The sequence below is a fragment of the Pelecanus crispus genome, chromosome 6, assembly GCF_030463565.1.
Source record: "Pelecanus crispus isolate bPelCri1 chromosome 6, bPelCri1.pri, whole genome shotgun sequence".
In the NCBI taxonomy this organism is placed as follows: domain Eukaryota; kingdom Metazoa; phylum Chordata; class Aves; order Pelecaniformes; family Pelecanidae; genus Pelecanus; species Pelecanus crispus.
In genome coordinates, this window is record NC_134648.1 from 34,890,172 (window position 1) to 34,902,779 (window position 12,608).

Genomic DNA, 12,608 nt, shown 5'->3' on the forward strand with positions numbered 1-12,608 from the left:
GGCTGGGCTTTGCCAGGACAGGTCAAGTCAAACAGTTGTTCAGTGGTGCTATCAAAACTTGCAAGGGAGAAGACAGAGCATCATTTATTAAGGTCTGAGGTGTTGAGGGAGTTGTAATAGGAGGGCTTAGATGGCAAAAAGGGGAACAAGAGTTGAGGAGCATGTTGGGTTGAGGGTAGAGCAAGCTTTTAGGATGGATGAAGGGCCTTGGCTCTAGCTCTTGCCACAGGGTAGAGAGGGCAGGAGGAGACTCCTGTCTGTCAGCCAGGGACCCCAGGAGGAGTTCAAGCCGTCTCTGATGTGGATTGGTTAGAAGGGTTTGCCAAAAGCACTTCCCACAAAGCTGGATCCACATGTGAAAGCTGAGATGGGGCTAAATGTTGGGGTGGAAATTATAGCAGTAAGATGATAGAGGACTATGCTGATTAAAGGAGACCCAATTGGGCGGGTGAGGGCAGCGCAGGCTGTGGTCTGTTTGATCTGTTTGATGTGGTCTTGCCAGCGTGCAGCACTTGTTCCTGTCTCTGGCTGAGCGGGGCTGTCCTGTGAGGGGACTGGCTGTGGGGAGGCAGGAGGGCATCTGGCCACCTGGCTCTTTGGGAGTTGAAGCTGGGTCATTGGCAGAATTAAGTGAGGCTTGAAGGTTGCCCTGGTCCTAGATTTAACCTTTCTGAAGCACTCTTTGTCTCTGCAAAGCTGGCTGATGACATGATTTTTGTTCAGTTTATGAACAAGAAGGTACCTTTTTTATGGTCCAAAGCTCTGGATTCTGGAAGTACAAGCCCAGCAGAGTTGGCCTCCTCCCAGGAACCTGCAGCTCCTCCAGAGGCACTAGCTCCTGGAAGCTAACAAATGGCCCTGTTTGGTTTTCCCAGTGTGTTTTTATTCAGTAAGAAATAGAATTAAAACAGCCCCAAAGAGTGAAATGAAATGGTGTAACTGAATATCCTCTACCCTATTTTCAGGGCTACAGAAGAGAACAGTGAGCCGGGTCAAGTGCACAGGGCCTTGGATAAAGATGCAATATCTTGGCTCTGTGTAAATGGCTGGATATGCAACTTTGATGTTGCTGTGGTGATTCGGCGTGCTGTCCCTTATCTTGGTCACAAGAAGGCTGTGACTGGAGCCAAAGCACCCCAGCTCCAGCTCCAGCTCCTTTTGTTCATATATAATAATTGTATCTGCAGCGTGCAGAGCGGGCTCGTTTCAGGCTGGCAGCTGCACAGCGTTGTTTGCAGCTCATTAATTTCCTACAGATTGCTGCCTTGCTGCTCCGCTGAATGTAGCGCAACTCCAATGGCTGGGCTGAACACAGCCCTGCTGAGCTAAAAGCACTGTCTGCGTGTGGGGGGGGGAAGAGCAGGGCGAGGGAGGGGAAAGAGGGACTTGTGAGGCTGATGTCCAGGTGGGGAAGTTTGCAAGGAGGCTTGCGGTGGGGAAGTTTGCTTTGCTCCTCACCCTTTTTGATGTGGTTTGAGCATTGAAATCTGGGGATGCTGTCATGTGCAGGAGCCAGGAAGGAGGTCTGTGCAGGTGTGTGGGGTTGGGATATGCCAGCTCCCACACTGGGAAGTGACGGGACTATTCTGACCTTTCTTAGAAAGCCAAATTTCATTGCAAGTGCATTAAGTGTAGGACAGTGAGTCTTGGGAACAGCCACGTTAAGAGGACCCCTTGGTCTCCACCTATGTTGTCTGTGCTGGGAAGAGCAGTGTTGCGGGCAGTAGGTGCAAATCTCTGCTGGCAGCTGCATATCTGGGCTGTGCCTGCGGCTGATGCCAGCCTGGGGGATGTGGATGTGTCATGGGGGAGACTGAGGGTCTCTAATCCCTGCTGGCAGTAGCCACCTTCACTCCCACCACAGCCTGGCTCCTGTGGCAGTAGGATCAGCAAGCTGAGGTCTCCATGGCCGTCCGCCTCCCATCCTGTGCTGGGTGGCTCGTCCCCAGCGTGCCGGCACATCCCTGCCCACCCCGTGGGGGAGCCTTGGGCAGCTCTGTCCCCAGCTGTGGCTCCCTGTCTGAGACAAAGCCACCCCAGCTATGCCAGGAGCCGGATAAGTACAAAGTCAATATGAGTTTGTGAAGCAGCACGGCAGCAGTAGGACTTTGAGCTCCCAGAGGGCTGCTTTTGGCACTCAGGCAGCAGCGGCTAGCATGTCTTTGCTGGGATGCAATGTCACAGTGCAGGTTTGGTTTTGGGTACCCCACATCAGAAGATTTTGCAAATCCCTTGGGAGTTCAGAGAACTGAATTTTGAAGAGAGATGAAAGAAGTTGCGTAGAGCTCATCTGAGCTACAGCCAGCAGCAGGTGGTATGCAGCCCTTCAGAGCTGTGCCCAGAGAGAAGGACGTGGGTGGTTGTCCTCAGGATGTCCAGGGGTGGATGACCTGAGGGTGCAGGTAGTGATCAGCACTCACAGGAGAGATGAGCCGAGGCACGGATCGGTGCTCAGCGCACACCCTGGGGCAGCGAGCTCAGGTTGATGGGGGCATGTTCTCCCAAAAGAGCAGTGCCCAAAGGCCAGCTACTTGAGTCTCTTCAAACCTGCTGTGACAAAGCACTGAGGGATGCTTGGCAGGGCCACACCATCGGGTAGTGCCGGGGGCTCATTTCAGCTAAAAACCTTCAGCAATTTTTGCCCTACAGAGAATTTAAAGCCTTCCTGGGCTGGTGAGGGTTGTTTTGAATCTGGCACTTCTCATTCCTCAACTTCTTCTCCCCCTCTGTCCCCACCTTCTCGTCCGTGCCAGCATCTCCATGGCAACCTTGTTGCTGGAGAATAGAGAAGACATCTAAATATAGCTTCCAAATCTCCATGCCTTCAGCGAAAAGTCTAAAACCAGGGGCGACGGCTTGAAGCACTGGGCTGCTAATACCAGCCAGTGAAGAGTGTCTTGCGGGTGGGATTCAGGAGCGCTGTGGTGGGATGGGGGTCACTTCCAGCTGAATGCCAGTTTCGTGTTTGCTCAGAACATCTCAAGGGGATTTGGGGTAGTTCAGCCTACCCTCTCCTGTCCAGGGCACTCCCGCTCCTGCACCGTGTCAAGTTTTGGAGCCATTCTCTAGAGCAAACAAAAGCATCTCCAGTACTTTGTTTGGCCATCAACGTCCATGGTGGGTTTTGACATCATAGGCTTTTGTGGCGGTGTGTTAGACTAAGCTGGAAGCAGGAAAATTCAAAGACCTTTAGTAAGGAGTAAATTCTCTTCCTTGTCTCTTTTTCCACCCTCTACTTTTTCTTAGATTTTGTACTGTGTGACCATGGTGGGGTTGTGGCTGAAGTTTTGTTCCTTTTAAAGTTCCTTTCTGAGAGAAAAAGGGCACAGCATTGTCTCAGTGAATCTGTTCCCCTGGGAACCTGCCCAAGATAGGGAGGAGAGAAACGTCCGTGCCCAGGGCCCTGGCACCACTTTGCACCTACACGAGGCTGATACCCACCAGAACTGTCTGGTTTCATGGGCTGCCAAGTTGAATTATTACTTGTACAAGACAAGTGCTTACTGTACAGACCTCAACAAATAGCTCCACAGGCTGTCAAGGCTTTGTCTGCTCTGCCCTGGCCCTGAAGCATCAAGTCTCATAGGGCCAGCAAGAAAAAGCTGACCTGCAGCAGGCCAGGCAAGGGGCCGCTTGTATCTGTACACACAGCTTCAGTATTCGGAGCCAACAGTCTGGAAGGTGATACACAGATCAGCCTAGATTCCTTTTTTTTAAGAGGAACTTAAAGATTATAGCTGAACCTGAAAATGTTTAATAGAAAAGAAAAAAAAAAAAAGCTTTATTAAACTGAATAAAGGGAAAAAAAACCTGTGGAGCTGGGCTACTATGCTTGTACAACCCAACTTAAATATCTCAACTCAGCTGATCAGCAGCATGGACTCAGCTGAGAGAAAGAGGGTGTAACAAACTATGGTTTTCCCCTCTTTGCAGAAATTCTTAAAACTGAATTGTGGCATCTTTCCTTGAAGAAATCTCTGTATTAGAGCATTTTATCATGTTTGAACAAAGTGAAATACAGAATGCTTTGGAAAACTGCTTGTTTGGCAGGGCTGACTGCATTAAGGAAACTCCCTGAGCATTTTTTTGTGCTTCCCTACTGTGCCTTTTCCATCTCTTCAGGGCTTCCAAGTTGAGCATGAGACATTTGCTGTTTGCTAGCTCCAGTGCTGATTCCCATGGGTGACACAGGTGGATATATCGCATCTCTGGAGTTGCCCTGAATAACATACCACGTACTTAAGGATTTTTTTGCAAGGTGTGACAGTGCTTAATGGGCTCACCTGCCTGCAACTTAGCAGTTCTGATTTCTCATTGCTGGTACAGTTGTTTGCACTGGTACAAAGTAAGTGTGAAATGCTGTCGTGAAGTTGACAGCATTTCATGTCTCTTTGCAGGGTTACGTGGCAGTGGGAAGTGAGGGCTGGGCTGCTGTAGCAGGCAACAAGCGCAAATTGAAAAGTGAAGCTGACCACAAGCACAAAGTGACCCCTTTAGTTTTGACAACCAGGATGGAGGAAGGATAATGGTTAGGCAATTTTTTTTAGAATTTATTTTTTTACCAGCTATCCCTATACATCTTTTACCGGTGACACTTTGAAGCTTTCTGATACAAGTAAAGACTTTAAAAAATATGGCTTTAGTCTTGGCTATGTCCCTTTAATTATCATGTGTCAGCTACTAAAGCATTTTCAATAGTTCTAATTGAAACAAGAGGCAATTTACTAATTAGCCAAGATTACATGGGGAATACACAAAGGGAAATTGCCTTTCTGCATCAATATTTCCTCCTTTATCTCTTATGAAGACCTAGTGCGACATGACCAAACTGCACCACCGACAGCCAGCCAGGCAGAGCCCCTGAGCTCCCAGCGATCCTGAGCAGAGTCACACACAGTCCCAGGGACATGGGCATGGAGGGGCATGCAGGGTTTCGGACTGGGGTCCTGGTGTCCTCCTAAGGGTACAGCCACTTCTTGCCCAGTGTCTTCCTCAGCGGACCTTTTCCCCCCTCCCTGTGACCTGCTGTAGCAGAGATGGATGTTTCTGGCCCTGGCCCTTGCAGGGACAGAGTGGAGGTGCCCTGTGTGCTGCATGCGTGGCAGGGGTAGGGGCATGCAGAAGGACTCCAGATCATGTGGACAGATCCCAGCCCCTCCCTGTGTGGAGTGGGACAGCAGGGGCATAGGGAGCCCTCCTTGCTACGTGTGCCAGGAGGCAGCGCCAAAGGCTTCTTCCCCCTCCCCTGCCAAGCAAGTTATACCTTGTCGGTATGGGTGGACATTATGAAGGACTTTCTAGGAGTAAAGAGTTGAAATATGGGGAAAGAAACCATCTCTACCATGAAGCTTTCAAAAAACAGTTGGGCAACCACCTACCTGCCAGGAATGGCTTGGTGGGACTGGCCCTGCACAGAGACGGGGTGATAACTGAGTGCTAGCAGTTGCTTCCAGCCCTGTTTTCTGAGGTCTTTCAGTTCCCTAATGGCATAAAGGAACTTTAGCAAGGAAAAGGAGGTGCCCTAGAGAAATGCACAGCTCCCTTCAAATGAGAACCGAATCAGATGAAGCAGGGTAAGTTGATACTCGTGTGAATAAGTGATGCTTCCACCGCCACTTCAAGCTCTCTCTGCTCTCTTCCCTAACCCTCTGTATGGCTGCGTCACTGTAACATCATCCAGATTAGGAGTTCAAAGCAAGTAGGGACTGTCCCCTATCAAATCCCTGTGAGAAATAAGGATCACAGCCATTGCATGGATATAGAAACTGAAGTACAGAAGTATCAAGTGACTTGCTTGGATGGCTTCAGGCTTGCCTGGAGAAATACATAGGTATTCTACGTGTAGAGCAGTACAAAGTGATTAGCACTGCAGAGAACCCTATTTTAATGATAAGATGTTAACTGGTTATCATCTGGTTATCCCCCAGGACGACTTGAAGACAAAAGAGAAAAAAATCACATTTCTGGAGTGCTTCTGTCTATGGCACTTTACAGCCAATTTGGTCTGGTAGTGAAGTGGTCCGGGCTGTTCCCCCTGTGCTTGCTGCACGGAGTGGGATGGCTCTTGCACAGCTGCTGTTCCAAGGTCCTCATGAATGACACAGACAGTTCCTGGAAATTGGCCCGCAATGGCTTGTCTCCAGCTCCTGTACTAGCACCAGTTCTTCTGTAACTCATAGATCAGCAACTTGCACATCAATGATCTGCTTGAAACTCTGTCCTGACAGTTCGTCTATCCTGTTGACATCTGCTTAGGTAATTGGTACTAATGTCTGCTCTGACCTTAGAGGCGACTTCATTTCTGACCTGGCTGGTAGAACAAACTGTGACCATCACTGGTGGCTGCAGCTGGATGCTTCAAAAACCTGTTCCTCCCTCTGTAATCCCCGTGGGAGACAAAAATCTTTCATGAGCATGAGCCCATGTGCAACCTGTCTGTCTTGGTCATACTCTGGATAGGTTCCTAAATTACCACAATTTCCTGTTGAAATTAAGATCACTCATCATCTCCTTGGTGAGTTTAGTGAATCTGCTTTGGGATCTCATGATTCTCCTCCTCAGACACCTCCCATCTTTGTGCTATGTGACAGCTTAATCCTTTGCTTCAAAATGGCTCAGCTTGTCCCACCCTGGGTTACTTGATGCGTAACTCTGTGACCATGTGCATCATACAGGGCTTCTCTTACTGGCTTCTTCAGCTTGTCTGCCAGCACTGTCACGTTGCGCTGTTAAATATCTGCCTCCCAGTGAGCCTGGCAAAGACAGCTCCCCACTATGCATAGCCTTATGTAATCCCCTCTGGTTTGCCTCAGATGTTGACATCTTACCTAGTCAGCATTTCTGCAGCAGGACTTCTCAACGAGATCTTCTGGCAGAGCAAGTAGGTCCTATCTACAGTTTCATGTTGAAATCCCAGCCCAGTGCAGGGCTCTGGGGAAGAGTCAGACTGGCACCACGCGCTTTGAAATTCATGCTGCGGGGACCTGCACCAACAGCAAATCAGATGAGGATTTGGGTATATCAAGATGTGTCAAGAAAGCTGTGGCTTGACCCAAGGTGTATGCACTAATGATTCATATTAATGAGTTACTAAAGATCTCCTGGTACTTCTCGCTGTCCCAGGGATGTTTACCTTGCTGTCCTGGCTGCTTTCCATCCAGGCTAACAGCATCCCACTGGGGACTGTAAATCCTGCCCTTGCACAGCCCTGCCTGTTTCAATGGTATACACTATGTGACATCTCCTGACTTACGCTGTTTTTAGAGCTGAGCCTTATTTCACGTTCTAAAGTCACGCAGACACATCGTCTTAACCTCCTCAGCAATAATTCCTGCAAATGAGAGTCTCCACACAGAGATACTCAATATTTTCTAGCACATTAATCAAATAACCATCCAGTTGTTGCCTTATGCGTTAGAAGCGGACGTGTTGTCAAATAAAATGATTTTATAGATTATCCTCTGCACTTCCCAGATGGGGAATTTAGCAACATCATGTGCACAAAGTCCTTTAGGAGAAAATCGATGTCTATTCATTTCATCTTGTGTTGCTTACTCAGGGAAATCTCGAACCTAATGGTGCTCCCCAGAAGAACTTTCCCATCCCTAACTTTTAAAACCAGTGATTGTTTCTAAGTGCATGTTGAAAGGAGAGCCCAGACCGCCATCATCTGAGGGCTGTTGGTGGCAGCTTGCAATGACCCCAGAGAAAAAGGAGACAGCAAGCAGCTATCCTGACTTCCCTACAGCCAGGTGATCCCCAGGAACACCGGCTCTCGGCTTGCCCTGCTGTGTCACAGCCCAAACTGAAAGCATTGCTCAGTCTGCTGAAAACACCACCAAGGCTTGAATTAAAGAGCTCTTCCCACCAATGTCCTCATGGGGGTTGAGATGGGACTATGCCGTGGCTTGGTGCTGGCGGTGGGGCTTTGGGGTTTGCAGAGTGGCTCCTCGCTGCCAGCTCCCAGTGGCATTTAACAAAGGCAGTTGATTGCCAGGAGAGGCTTTTGGATGGCCTCTGTTGTTCTCCGCTTTTGACCTGTCTGAGGTATGTCTCGGCCATGAGGAAGCTGTCAGAGAAAAAAAGGGGAAGGCTGGAAAATGTCCTCTTTTCCCTGTGCAGAGCGACCAGAGGCTGGGGAATGAAAGGTGCTTGGCTGAGCAAGGTGGGCTTCAGATCCCTTGCTCCCTGTTGTGGTGAGTGTGCCCATCAGAGCTGCTGCACCGCCAGCCCCCCTCGTGCCCGCCTCTGCCTCCATTAATTTCCAGAAGCTGTCAGGATGTTCTTGCAGCAGAATGTTCCCAAGCCTCCTGCTCCCGCGCGCTCTCTGCCTCTCGGTGTCCTCCTGTCACATCTCGCGCATTAACGTGATGTCTTCCCGGGGCGGTGTTACGCTCCAGCCCTTCTCCCCATCCATCTCCTCCGCTCTCCATGCCTTCCGAGGAGGTAGCTCTCAGTGTGGCTGCAGGTGAGAGATGAGATTGTGTGGGAGCAATCCGTGTTTTGGCCTCCAGATGATTTACGACAGCTCAGGACGCAGCTGTAGATATGGTTGCTTTTGTAGCCCTGGAGAGGAGCGAGATGCTCACAGCGGCTAGGGAAGCTGCAGATCCTGGGAAAGGGCAGCCCCCACCAGCCGTGGCAGGCTGACAGGCCACCGCAATCGCCCTCCGTCAGTGCTGACCTTTCTGCGGTGACAGTCACCGGAGCAACTAGCCCGCTGAGAGAAGGACACTTCCCCGCACGGGAGCAAGCCCAGCCCCACACCCCCATCCTTGGCAGGCTGCAGAGTGATCCGGGAGCAGGGACGCTGCTCTTCCCTCCGCCGCAAAGTCCCAGCGAAAGGTTAACTGCTCCCCGTTATCTGGCACCGGGTCTGTGAGCCCTCACCTACCTCCCGGTGTCACTGCACAGTCCTTGCAAACTTCTGCCGTGCTCCTTTTCTCCTTGCATGGGGAGGTCTTACAACGTGCTGGCTCTGGAGCAAGAGCAGGCAGTGGCTGTGGTTTGGCTGATGCCTTCCATCCCATGGTGGTGCCAGGGTCCCCACAGCACAGAACCTCTGGGCCCCTGCGCTGGGTCCCCAAAGCTTTCACAGTGTGGTGGACCTGCTGAGTGCTCACCACCTCTCAGCAAAGCTGAGGAGGTTGGGCACCTGCTCCTCTTGAAATTCAGTCAGGTTGGGCGAGGGCTGCAAGGTCCTGCCTGTGTCTGTGCAGGGCACCTGCAGCTTTGGTCTGTGGAAGTTCTGCCCCTCACCTGTTGTTTCAGAGCCAGGTAGAAGGTCCTTTTCTCCCTATGGCTCGTAGCAAAGGAGGAAACCAGGAATTTACTGGATTGGTCACCAAATTCAGACACCCTTTTTTGAAAAGCCACCTGAGGCTTGAGTGTGTGGTAAAGGTCCAGTTTGCAGCAGAGCTGAGCTGGTCTAGGAGTTCAGAAGGTTTGCTCTCTCGGTTTCCTGTCCCAAGGGGACTTGCTTTGCAAAGCCAGCATTTTACCATGCATCCTCCCTATGGATCCTTACCACATTTTCTTCCTCTTTCTTGATTTTTTTTTTAAACATTAAAAAAAGACTGCTCTAAGGAAATCTCACCGCAGTGGGACTGCTTAGTAGGATGCATAGAGCTCTCTATACTTAACAAAATGTGCATGCAGCAAGACATTATTCCTTGAGTCCACAGCTCTGAGTATTCATCGCATAGATGAGGGGCTTGCGTGAAATCAGGTTTTCCATACACACAGCACGCAGCTGTGTTCATCTGTTGGGCACATGTCCTCATTAAATGAACGCTTCTCCTCCGCTCTGGTGTGCGCACACACCACTCACAGAGACAGGAGAGCCACCTCTTAAAAAAAAAAGAAAGAAAGAAAGGAAAAGTTGCTGTATGAAAGCAAACTCAAACGGTGTGCATGCATAATAGTCATTGCATAAAGCCTTAGAATAGCTTTGTCGCAATACCTAAGCTGGCCCCCAGGAAACAAGGTCTGTGGGGTTTTTTCCAAATTTTTGCAGACAAGCAATATTGAGTAATTTGGAGCTCCTAGAATGGAAAAACCTTAAGCAATGGTAATTATGAATAGGATTTTAAGAAGCAACCCACATTCAGGAAGCACTGGCTGCTTTTGAAAATCCCACCTTCTGTTTTGTAGTATATGAGCAAGGAAAAGATCAGAGCTATGAATCAGCTGTAGGTTTAACTCAGCAAATTGAACAAGCTTTGCAAAGTACCAGGGGCCCAGACAACATCTGGTTCAAAAGCCAAATTCAGTCAAGCTCTCCAAAGAAAATGCAGCAAAATCATCGTGATGAAGTCTTAGCTGAGCACCAACATTTACAGCAGAGACATATCATTTAAAATCCTACATCCTTCAGGCTGGATTAGCGGAAATTGAAAGGGGCTGGAGAAGGGAAAGGAGGCTTGCTGGCATTAGCACAGGATGTGGGTAGACAAGCACTGGCAAAAATAAGACTGATTTATCTTAGAAAGAAGAATTAGAGATGAGTTTTCTTGCATATTCCTGCACTGATGGATATAGCAGAGGTTGTCCAAACTCTTCCCCCTATTCTGTATGCCATCATTTGAAAGACGGGGTTTGGGACCAAGCCAAAAACAAGGGCCAGCACAGGGAATGGGATTTCCGTAGTCAGAGTGCAGGAGCAGTTATGACTCGAGTCAAATTGGAGGAGGGCTGGATAATTTTGTGGTCATTAGTGATATCAGTAGGAATGCAAGCTGCAGCGATGACAATTAATCAACCCTCCTATTCTCCATTGTGAAATGGTGATTTTTCCGGGGGCTGCTGGCAGAAGCACCATCCCCAGGATGGAGATCACAGCATCCCCAGGATGCAGGGATGGACGGCTCATTCTCTGAAGCGCTGTGGGATCAGTGATACTGGGTATATTTAATGCCAAGGGCTACCAGCTGAGGCACATAGGGATTTGAAGCTTGGGGCTATTTTTCTAGACTTCATGATTGCCAGTCCTGCTTTTCTCCTCCTTTTCATCCCCAGCCAAGACCAGTTGTGCACAAAATGCACCAGGGACTGACCTGAACATTGAGGATGGGCAGGGAGCAAGGGGAGGTCATAGCCACAGGGCCACGTGTGGGTACCAAACTGTGGGAAGCGGGGGGGAGGTGTGTCATTCGCTGGCAGGAGGGGCAGCTGGCCTGGTGGCTCTCAGGAGCAGTTGTTTTGGGGTAAGACAAATGCTTTTTAAATGGAACTGACATTTCATTTAAGAAATGCAGTTCCAGCTTGGGGTTGGGGCCAACTGGAAGTCCAGGAGCCCTGAGATGGCAAGCACATGCCCCTTTAGAGTAGTTGCATTTATATGAGCATGTAATTGTATGTGCTTATCAGTGCACATGCAGACGATGTTGCATTTAAGAGGGTGTGAGATCAGCCCGGAATAAAGGCACCAATCCCTTCTGTCACAAGGGATGAGACTGCATGAAGCCTTGCAGCCACCAGGAAAGTGAGGGGAGCATGGGAGTCATCTTTGGTAGGTGACAGTGCAGCCCTGGCTGGAAGGAGGCAGTGGGTTGGCAGAGCCTTCAACTCATTTTCCTTGTTCTGTTTGTGTGCAAAAGCTGAGGGATGGTGACCTCCGCATAAGGCATGTATTTGCTGTGAAAGAAACCGTGGCACAGTGAGCTCTTCTCTTTTCCTACAAAATGCTCCAAGAACTCATAAGAAATTTGCCTAAGGAGAGACGTAGGACACACTGCCCAGCTGCTCCAGCAGCCAGCACCTCTCAGAGCAGGATGATGAAGCTGTCCCTTCGGCGGCTGATGAACCCGCATCACTTAGGGTTCCCTCCAATGTGAATTACATCAGAGCTGCAGGTTGCAGGGTTTCCCCACGGCCCATGCGGCCAGCGGGCATCTGCCCGTCCACGGGTGTTGCCAGCAGGGAGGCAGGAGCACGGTGCCTGTGGGGCGCGCGTGCTTGTGCGTCTGCTTTTGCGTGTGTGTGTGCGTGTGGTGGGTAGCAGGGTGAGGGATGCCTGCTTCTCTGCTGGCCAGCAGACCTCATTGCCCGCACGCTGAGCTGTGAGCCGCCGTGCTGGTGGCTCCTGAGCCCCTCGCTGGTTTGCCAGGGAATCTGAGCCATTTCTGTCTAACTTCACTTTGCACAGTGTGGCCTGCCTTTGGGCTAAACAGAAAATTGGCCAGTGTCACTTGCAGGAGTGGGGATTTAGCCTTTCTCAAGGGCCATGTTGAGCTTGTTCAGTGGGTGAGAAAACTTTGACTTTCTAATGTCCCGATTCAACTCTTTGCCTTCCTCCACTGTTGCTTCTCTGTTCCCTTCTCCCCTTTATGACACTTACTATTTTTCCATCCACAGCAAAACAGTTCACATCAAGGTAATTGATGATGAGGAGTATGAAAAAAACAAGAATTTCTTCATTGAGCTGATGAGCCCCCGCATGATGGATATGAGTTTACAGAAAGGTGTGGTACTGGCCCTCCAGACTAACATTAACGTTCTTCTTTCCTCTTCTCTTCTGTCTCCTTCCTCCTCTTCTCCTCCTCTTCCTCTGATGTCTCTCTATCTCCAACCGCTCTGCCCTAAACACTGCTGTGCGCACACACCGTGTC

General features: G+C 49.9%; 1 protein-coding gene across 7 annotated transcripts in view; it reads left to right on the forward strand.

Moving 5' to 3' along the window:
- The window catches only part of SLC8A3 (solute carrier family 8 member A3), a 96,972-nt gene that overhangs the window by 60,929 nt on the left and 23,435 nt on the right, over positions 1 to 12,608 (forward strand). The window contains exon 2 of one of the 7 annotated variants that reach the window (XM_075712533.1): positions 12,355 to 12,472. The exons of 4 other annotated variants lie outside the window; for them this stretch is intronic. In XM_075712533.1, the coding sequence (XP_075568648.1) occupies positions 12,355 to 12,472 (118 nt within the window). The remainder of the gene's footprint in view (positions 1 to 12,354; positions 12,473 to 12,608) is intronic. 2 more of the 7 variants (XM_075712531.1, XM_075712536.1) reach the window with 2 other exon arrangements.